This window comes from Eleutherodactylus coqui, chromosome 9 (genome assembly GCF_035609145.1).
Source record: "Eleutherodactylus coqui strain aEleCoq1 chromosome 9, aEleCoq1.hap1, whole genome shotgun sequence".
Classification (NCBI taxonomy): Eukaryota; Metazoa; Chordata; class Amphibia; order Anura; family Eleutherodactylidae; genus Eleutherodactylus; species Eleutherodactylus coqui.
In genome coordinates, this window is record NC_089845.1 from 41828767 (window position 1) to 41839431 (window position 10665).

A 10665-nucleotide genomic window follows, 5' to 3' on the forward strand; every position below is an offset into this window, starting at 1 on the left:
GAAGGCTAGTGGTTCAGTAGTGCTGCCAGGAAGACCAGCATTATGTTTAATAGGACCCGTAGCCAAAGGTCTGCCGTTGTGTGTACTGTGGAAGTGACTCGGGTTAATCACAGCGGCAGATCAGTGGCTGCGGACAGAGGAAGAAAAGGGTCCTAAGTGGCAATTATAAGGGACTGGTCACAGCAACGGGAAAATACTGCAGCGATGGGAAACTTTATATATTAGAACCTGGAAAACCCTTTTAATAAAGAATACCCTTTTACAAAACATCTAGAATTCAATCAGTTTGAGCATTACACCAGTATAAAGCGCAATGTAAATGTGTCATAATTTGGATAAAGGTGAGGGGACGTTTCGTATCCTAGTTAAGTGTTTGTCTTTTCCTTTGTATGTCTCCATTTCAGCAAGCAGTGCTTTACTGAATGAGGCCCAGATGCATCTGTTGAGGAGCAACCTATCCCGTAAATGGAAGGAGTTTGCACGCGCCGTTGGATTTTGCCAGCCAGAAATTGAAGAAATTGATCATGACTATGACCGGGACGGCCTGAAGGAAAAGGTCTATCAGATGTTACACAAATGGCAGATGAAGGAGGGGTCCAGGAACGCCACAGTTGGGCGGGTGGCCACCGCGCTCCATTATCTTGGAGATACTGACCTTCTCAACAAACTAATCATGTTGAACTCAACCAACTAATCATGTTGAACTAACCTGAAGATCACGCTTGGTTTACTAGTCATGTAAACCTCACAAGGGCCGTCCAGAATACTTGCTCACCCTGTAATCAGAGGCCACCAGGGCTTCCAGTGCAGACAAGACAGAGGCCGATGTCACACTGTGCAAACCTGGTTTATGCTCATCGGTTTACATCTTCCTGTAATACAGAGTTGGGCGCCGGATACAAGTTTATTTAAAACTGATACTTCTGATTGGCCCATTTCTAGACCAGAACACAATCTTGATTCTCCTTCTTAAGGAAGATGATTACTTCTTGATATGATTTTAAACTGGTGTGACCTCAGGGGGGAAGGGGAAGAGGATCGTCTCTCTTGGGAGGCCATCTTTACTTATACGACAGTTGGCACACGCTAAGGAACTTGTCTAGCTTTATGCCACGTCTTCACCGCACTTTACATCAGCATAGTGCACAGGAACAAGAAACAAATCCTGGCCGTCTGGCAGCTTACTACACATTATCAGGAACTCTCTAACAGATCTAGTACCTTTAAAACTTCACATCTAATAACAGTCTGTGCCAGCAATCCTATCCCAGCACAGGGGTGATTTCTTCCCCTGTTGTATGTGGCTTGGCTCTTCAGGCACGGAGCCTCCTGCCATGAATCAGCACAGGGTGCCTCATACCCCTTCAGGTCTGGCATATCTCAGGCGGAGAATCTGAGAGGGAGCTTGGGAGGCTTTATATGACCAACTCCCACTTTTTAAAAATTTATATATAGATATATATACACACACCCTATATATTTTTCTATATGGCCTCTCAGATTGAGCATAATGAAGCCACTCCGAATAGAGAACCCTTCTCTATTGACACTTTTCCTAAAGTATCACCATCTAGTGGCTCCAGCTTGTCACTACAGCGGCTGCACTTCTGCACAGGTTTTTATCTGTGACTTCAGAATAGTCAACAATAACCTTAAGTGTTGTTTTCTATTCAAAAACTTATTTTTTTTTTGAGGCAAAATGCCAGGTGAAGCTGTTCCTGCTGTGCGGCTATTATGTGCTATTACGTACACTTTATGTACATATTGTGTGCTATTTTCTATACATATGACTGTACCGCCTTACCGTGTCCTCACAATAACGCAGTCTACGGTATTCTGTAAAGTTAATGACAATTTCTCAGGAAGATTTACTTTTGTACTGAAATTGAAGGCGATAGCGAAAAATCTTTTATAGAATGTTTTTATATTTTCTGTATGTTCAGTAGCTTTCAGGCTTTTTTTTATTGCAAGAAGGGGACTGTACATCTACTGTAGTATACGGTGCAAGAAGGCGTCTGTACATCTACTGTAGTATACGGTGCAAGAAGGCGACTGTACATCTACTGTAGTATACGGTGCAAGAAGGCGTCTGTACATCTACTGTAGTATATAGTGCAAGAAGGCGTCTGTACAGCTAGTATACTGTGCAAGAAGGGGGACTGTACATCTACTGTAGTATACAGTGCAGGAAGGGGACTGTACATCTAGTATACGGTGCAAGAGGGTGACTGTACATCTACTGTAGTATATGGTGCAAGAAGGCGTCTGTACAGCTAGTATACGGTGCAAGAAGGGGACTGTAATCTAGTATATGGTGTAAGAAGGACCTGTACATCTCCTGTAGTATACAGTGCAGGAAGGTGACTGTATATCTAGTATACGGCGCAAGAAGGGGACTGTACATCTACTGTAGTATACAGTGCAGGAAGGCGACTGTACAGCTAGTAGACGGTGCAGGAAGGCGACTAAATCTACTGTAATATACAGGGTGCAAGAAGGTGACTGTACGTTTACCGTAGTATACGGTGCAAGAGCACTTTTTTTTAGGTTTTCCTAATCGTTGATATATTATAAATCCAGTATGCTGTCCTCCTCCTCCCATCCTGTGGGATGTGCACTTAGTCACTGCAGACTTGTACCGCCGTCACGAGGGAGGAACGGACTAATCAAACTTTAGTTTTACACATCTTTTTCCAGAAGTTGTTTTGCCCACGATCAGAATATAATTGTATAAAATGTTATGAGATGTAAATGTATTGTATAGAGAATTATACAGCCCCCCCCCCCCCCCCCCGACATGAGCGGATTCTATGTAGGTGTACAGTAAACATAAAACTGGGTATAACAACACGCTACAAGTGTCAAATGTGTCACCACTGTATGCATTACTTTCAGCTATATTTACTGTGGCTATAGGTTTCTGGCAAATTACTATCTTTTGTATTAAAAAAATAAAATACTGAGATCCATCAGGTGGAAAAATGCAACACTTAGAAGGAAATAGCGGACCACAGGTATACGGTATAAGGAAATAGCGGACCACAGGTATACGGTATAAGGAAATAGCAAGCCGCAGGACTAGCGGACCACAGGTATAAGGAAATAGCAAGCCGCAGGACTACAGTAGAAGGAAATAGCGGGTCACAATGCCACAAGTATACTGTAGAAGGAAATAGTGGGCCACAGCGCCACAGGTATACGGTAGAAGGAAATAGTGGGCCACAGCGCCACAGGTATACGGTAGAAGGAAATAGTGGGCCACAGCGCCACAGGTATATGGTAGAAGGAAATAGCGGACCACAGCCCCACAGATATACGGTGTAAGGAAATAGCAAGCCGCAGGACTATGGTAGAAGGAAATAGCGGGCCACAGAATTACGGTAGAAGAAAATAGCGAGCCACAGGTATACAGTAAAAGGAAATAGCGGGCCCCAGCCCCACAGCTATACAGTAGAAGGAAATAGCGGGCCACAGGTATACGGTAGAAGGAAATAGCGGGTCACAATGCCAGAGGTATACTGTAGAACTGTAGAAGGAAATAGTGGGCCACAGGTATACAGTAGAAGGAAATAGCGGGCCACAGGTATACGGTAGAAGGAAATAGCAGGTCACAATGCAGCAGGTATACTGTAGAAGGAAATAGCGAGCCACAGCCCCACAGGTATACTGTAGAAGGAAATAGTGGGCCACAGCCCCACAGGTATACTGTAGAAGGAAATAGCGAGCCACAGCCCCACAGGTATACTGTAGAAGGAAATAGTGGGCCACAGCCCCACAGGTATACTGTAGAAGGAAATAGTGGGCCACAGCGCCACAGGTATACTGTAGAAGGAAATAGTGGGCCACAGGTATACTGTAGAAGGAAATAGCGGGCCACAGCGCCACAGGTATACTGTAGAAGGAAATAGTGGGCCACAGGTATACTGTAGAAGGAAATAGCGGGCCACAGCGCCACAGGTATACTGTAGAAGGAAATAGTGGGCCACAGGTATACTGTAGAAGGAAATAGCGGGCCACAGGTATACTGTAGAAGGAAATAGTGGGCCACAGGTATACTGTAGAAGGAAATTACGGGACACATGTATACTGTAGAAGGAAATAGCGGGCCACAGGTATACGGTACAAGTAAATAGCGGGTCACAGCGCCACAGGTAGACGGTAGAAGTAAATAGCGGGCCACAGGTATATGGTAGAAGAAAATAGCGGGTCACAGTGCCACAGGTATACGGTAGAAGTGTCAGGGAAATTACTACTACCTGACAGAAGGAAATAGCGGGCCACAGCTCCACAGGAGGAAATAGGGGGCCACAGGTATACGGTTGAAGGAAATAGCAGGCCACAGCCCCACAGGAATACGGTAGAAGAAATAGCGGGCCAAAGCTTCACAGGAATACGGTAGAAGGAAATAGCGGGCCACAGGTATACGGTAGAAAGAAGTAGCGGGCCACAGGTATACAGTAGAAGGAAATAGCGGGCCACAACGCTACAGGTATGCGGTAGAAGGAAATAGCGGGCCACAACGCTACAGGTATGCGGTAGAAGGAAATAGCGGGCCACAGCTTCACAGGTATACGGTAAAAGAAAATATCGGGACACAGCCCCACAGGAATACGGTAGAAGAAAATAGCAGGCCACAGCCCCACAGGAATACGGTAGAAGAAAATAGCGGGCCACAGCCCCACAGGTATACGGTAGAAGGAGATAGCGGGCCACAGGTATATGGTAGACGGAAATAGCGGGCCACAACGCCACAGCTATACGGTGGAAGGAAATAGCGGGCCCCAGCCCCACAGGTATACCTTAAAAAGAAATAGCGGGCCACAGGTATACAGTAGAAGGAAACAGCAGGCCACAGGAATACGGTAGAAGGAAATAGTGGGCCACAGCCCCACAGGAATACGGTAGAAGGAAATAGCGGGCCACAGCCCCACAGGTATACGGTAGAAGGAAATAGTGGGCCACAGGTATACGGTAGAAGGAAATAGTGGGCCACAGCCCTACAGGTATACAGTAGAAGGAAATAGCGGGCCACAGCCCCACAGGTATACGGTAGAAGGAAATAGTGGGCCACAGCCCCACAGGTATACAGTAGAAGGAAATAGCGGGCCACAGCCCCACAGGAATACGGTAGAAGGAAATTGTGGGCCACAGGTATACGGTAGAAGGAAATAGCGGGCCACAGCCCCACAGGTATACGGTAGAAGGAAATAGTGGGCCACAGCCCCACAGGTATACAGTAGAAGGAAATAGCGGGCCACAGCCCCACAGGAATACGGTAGAAGGAAATTGTGGGCCACAGGTATACGGTAGAAGAAAATAGCAGGCCACAGCTCCACAGGTATACAGTAGAAGGAAATAGTAGGCCACAGACCCACAGGTATACGGTAGAAGGAAATAGTGGGCCACAGCCCCACAGGTATACGGTAGAAGGAAATAGCGGGCCACAGCCCCACAGGAATACGGTAGAAGGAAATTGTGGGCCACAGGTATACGGTAGAAGGAAATAGCGGGCCACAGCCCCACAGGTATACGGTAGAAGGAAATAGTGGGCCACAGGTATACGGTAGAAGAAAATAGCAGGCCACAGCTCCACAGGTATACAGTAGAAGGAAATAGTAGGCCACAGACCCACAGGTATACGGTAGAAGGAAATAGTGGACCACACCTCCACAGGTATACGGTAGAAGGAAATAGCGGGTCACAGCACCACATGTATACGGTAGAAGGAAATAGTGGGCCACAACCCCATAGATATACGGTAGAAGGAAATAGCGGGCCACAGCCTCACAGGTATACGGTAGAACAAAATAGCGGGTCACAACGCCACAGCTATACGGTGGAAGGAAATAGCGGGCCACAGCCCCACAGGTATACCTTAGAAAGAAATAGCGGGCCACAGGTATACAGTAGAAGGAAATAGCAGTCCACAGGAATATGGTAGAAGGAAATAGTGGGCCACAGGTATACAGTAGAAGGAAATAGTGGGCCACACCCCCAAAGGTATATGGTAAACGGAAATAGTAGGTCACAGGTATACGGTAGAAGGAAATAGCGGGTCACAGTGCCACAGGAATACGGTAGAAGGAAATAGCGGGCCACAGCCCCACAGGTATACGGTAGAAGGAAATAGTGGGCCACAGACCCACAGGTATACGGTAGAAGGAAATAGTGGGCCTCACCCCCAAAGGTATATGGTAAACGGAAATAGCGGGTCACAGCCCCACAGGTATACGGTAGAAAGAAATAGCGGGCCACAGCCCCACAGGAATACGGTAGAAGGAAATAGTGGGTCACAGCCCTACAGGTATACTGTAGAAGAAAATGGCTGGGCACAAGTATACGGTAGAGGCAAATAACGGGCCACAGGTATACGGTAGAAGGAATGTAAGTGATACATCATTCCATATATACAATCATAAAGCTGAGTTGCACCATACAGTAGTACATACTGGGCCTAAGATTCCACAATTCTCAGCCTACAAGCTACTAGATTTAGCTACACTCGACCCCCTAAAGCTCTAGGACCTCCATCCCAGTGTGTGATCCCCACCGATCATGTGATCCCCATTCCTGTGGATAGGGAATAGCTTTAGATTTTGGGATAACCCTTTTAAATTCGGTTATAACGCCGGTGAAGCTGCAGACACAGCTAGTACTCTAAAGCGCTCATTCACACGACCGTGATTTTGGCGCATATTATACGCACTACGCATGGGCGCATGATACATAGGGAATGAAGTTGATGAAAATACATGGACTTTTAGTGATTCGTTCACATTAATATGTAAACACCGTTTAGATACGTGTGTGGAAAAGATGGCAGCATGCTCTATTTCACAGTATATCCCGCAGCGTGAGCCCTATGCTCTTCCATGGGTAGCGTATGTCCATATGCAATACTTGTGGGTGACGATACATTCGCAAATCCACTATGAGACGGAGCGGGGAATTATAAAAACAAAGACAGTGGCACTGCACATGCCAACATGTATGAGATACGCGGTCCGTGTGCAGTGCACTCGCTGCTATATGTGGTCTCTACCGGCTCACACCGACCGGTAAAGCCCTAAGGCTACATTCACACAAGCGAGCGCCATATCGGGCCGAGTTTCTCGTGCTTACCAACGTGTGTTTTTAAAGCCAGTGCAGGGCGTTTTTTGTTTTTTAAATTCAAAAACACGTCACATCACTTCTGTGAAGTTGCGCTCCTCGGGGGCTTCACACGCATCACAGGATTGCAAGGGTTTGCCATGGATTCATGGCATGTGAGAGCCATGCGATGTCTTTAAAGGTCCCATTGGAAACTATGGGAAACGTGTTCTGCGGGGCGCCCAAAGATAGAACGAGCCGCCATTTTTCTTTTTTCCCCTCATAGCATTGCTGAGGAAAAATCACTTGTGTGAATAAGCCCATTCAACAAAATGGATTTCATATTCTTGCAAGTTTTGTGCGCCTGGCAACGTTTAAAACTCACGCGAGGTTCTTGTGTGTAAGCCCTAATAAAGAGGAATTGATTATTTACAGGGTTTTTCTGGGACTTAATGAGCAATCTTCAGCATAGGTCATCAATATTCGGCCAGCGGGGTTCACTGCTCAGGACGCCCGGCAGTCAGCTGATTTAAGTGACAGCTGTGTTGGGATTAGCGCTGCGCCTACTTCAGTCCGTAACAGGAATGGCGCCCTAAATTATATAGCGGCTAAAACCAATTCACACGCCTGAGAAGCTGCGGCGCTCACTTGAGCAGCGCTCTTACCATTGCTGGTTTGCAAGGATCCCTAGCGGCAGACCCCGCCGATCAATTATTGATGACCGCAGCGGCTGCAGAAACAAACTTATTGAGATTAGATCGTAACAGAAAAATCTAGATCAGCGCTCTTGGGAAAGTGTAGAGACCATATAGTACGCCAATTGGCCAAACAGAATATACTATGACGTTCTCCGTGGAGGGGGGGGGGGGGGGGGGGGTATGTGTGCAACAACCAGTTTCCAGGTTTCCCATCAATCCCAATGGTATGGGAGGGTCAGGATGGTCTGCAGGGGGTAAAGGTATCATCCACGTTTATTGTAGTGACCTGCACAGACAGTCCTTACAACCTGCAACACATTTCATTGCAGCCTCTTTCTTCCGGCAGGTAGAAACTACTAATTGTTTTTTCTTCTGGTTTCCTTTCATATTTCTCTAGATGGAACGAATCCTTCTAGAAACGTCTGCAGCGGACCTGCGATGTGCGGACATAACCGGCTCAGATTGTTCCAGGCACTATTTGTATTGGAAAGCCGTCTGCTTTAGTAAATACTTGTGTTCCCTATAAAGTAACAATTCTGGAGCGTCTGTTCCTAGAACTCCGCCCACTTGTGGCTGCAAGGTGCAACATTGTAGCAATAATCCGCTGCAAGTCACAACACAGACCTGCTATGGAGCTGAAGATGCCCAGCAAGCCCAAAATCACAAACCTCGTCACATTGATGTGGGCGGGGCCTATAAGGGCTCCTTCAGAAAAGCGGAAGTGCAGAAACTCTTGCAATAGCCGACTTTTTTACACTGTTAAGAGCGAACTATCGCGTGCGTATCTGCATTGTTCACTGTGCTTTCTGCGCTGCTGGAGACCGTTCATGCCATGAGACACCCCATTTGTGATTTAACCTCTTAGTGACCAGCCCATTGCCCTTTTACATCCTATCCAAGTTGGCTTTATTCCCTGAGGATGTAAAAACATGTGTCCTGCAGGGAATAAAGCCACGTGGGCACTGGACATGACAGCTTCATGCTGTTCTTGCTAGCAGGTAGCCGACAGCATGGAGCTTTCATCCTTGGCTGCGGTGACAGGCCCCCCCCCCCCCCCCCCCCCCGGTAATGCGATCCACCAGGTGGCGATCACGTTAAAGTAAATAAAAGTTTTAAAAAGTTAGAATTTCAGCCCCCCTCACGGAACGCTTCCATGAGGGGAGCTAAAAATGCTCACCAAAGTCCTCCTCGCTGCTCCCTGCTGATTTAGACCAGAGCGGACCCTCTGCCATCTTCTGCGCATGCATGCCAAAGGAAATATGGCGGCGCATGCGCAGAAGAGCGGATCGGCGCGGGGGATTCAAAATTTCCTGTCTCCCGGCTACTGAAGGTAGCCGGGAGACAGAAGATGCCTCCGGGGACGGATACCAACGGTTACCGGCGATCACGGAAAAGTTAAAAAAAGTAAATGTTTCAGCTGCCCTCATGGATCGGATCCATGAGGGCAGCTGAGAATACTCACCCCCTCCTCCATAATGTCCCGCGGCGATCTGGAGTCGCCACGGGCTTCTGCGCATGGACGCCAAAGGGAAAATGGCGACGCATGTGCAGAAGCGTGGTTCGCCGGGGAAATTTTAAAATCCAGGAGATGTCACCGGGGACCGCGGAGTGCGGTCCCCGGGCCTGTGATTGCCGGTATCCAACGGATACCGGCGATCACAAAAAAGTTTTTAAAAAGCTCATTAAGTTAAAGTTTCATCTCCCCTCATGGATCGGATCTATGAGGGGAGATGAAAATGCTCCCTGAGGTCCCCCAAAGCTCCCCAAAAGTACTGGGCATAACCCTAATCTGCGCATGCGCCGGAAAAAATGGCGGCGCATGCACAGTAGAAGTCAAAGCCAAAGTTGCATTTGGCATAGTAACCTGCAGGGACCAAAATGATTGGTCCCTGCTGACATGGGTGACTGTGATACACCTATCACAGCCATCCATGTCATTTGTTTAATAAATATGGCACGTCTAGTCCGGCGTATCTCTCTCCTGTCACTGAGAGAGATTTGTGACAGGAGAAAGATAGCTGAGAAAAACCGTGTGCCATATAGAGTGTGAAAAACGGGGAAAAAAACGTTATTACCCGTCATCACCCCGCTATCACCATCCCTCATACCCTAATTACCCCATTATATCCCTGTCCGCTTTTTTTTAATAAAATGGAGCATAGGCGCTACAGCGCCGAGCAAGCGTACGCGCTGCTGTTCGCTTCAACTTCTGGTAGCGATGCTACCAGTGAGTCGGAAGAGGAGGTTTTTTTTGAGAGTGACGACTCTGCCTCTAGCGCCATAGAGGTTGAGGAAGTTGTTGGGGCAGCGGGGCCAAGTAATGCGGCACCCGCCACTGCGTGTAGTTCCGCAAGTTTATTTTCGCCCCGCATCCCAGAATTTACCGGGACTCCAGGCGTCAATCTGGACGTTGCAAATTTTACCCCATTTAACTTTTTTAATTTATTCATTACCGATGGTGTCCTGCAGTTAATTGTCCAGCAAACGAATACATACACTGGACAATACATGACCGCGCACCCCACGTCGGTTTATTCAGCAATGTGGACCGCCATAGATGTCCCTGAGTTGAAAACATTTTTGGGACTTGTTCTGCTAATGGGACTTGTAAAAAAGTCATCAAAACGGTCCTATTGGTCCACGAGCGCCATTCACGCGACACAGATATGAAAATATTATGCGTTTTTTTCATTTCGCCAATAATGCCCAAATCCCCTCCCCCAGAAATGACCCGGCGTATGATAGACTATGCAAATTAAGGCCCCTTATATCGCTACTAAAAGATGCCTTTAAAAACATTTATACTCCCCAAAACAATTTGGCCGTGGACGAGTCGCTCATGAGTTTTAAAGGCTGTTTATCATTTCGCCAGTTTATT

General features: G+C 47.3%; 1 protein-coding gene across 3 annotated transcripts in view; it reads left to right on the forward strand.

Annotated features, from left to right (window-relative positions):
* The window catches only part of RIPK1 (receptor interacting serine/threonine kinase 1), a 37990-nt gene extending 35013 nt beyond the window's left edge, over nucleotides 1-2977 (forward strand). For 2 of the 3 annotated variants that reach the window (XM_066579273.1, XM_066579272.1), the window contains one exon: nucleotides 405-2976. In XM_066579273.1, the coding sequence (XP_066435370.1) occupies nucleotides 405-694 (290 nt within the window). In that variant the 3' untranslated portion in view covers nucleotides 695-2976. Of the gene's footprint in view, nucleotides 1-404 lie in introns of all 3 variants that reach the window. The other variant, XR_010786700.1, reaches the window with a different exon arrangement.
* Nucleotides 2978-10665: the final 7688 nt, after the last annotated feature.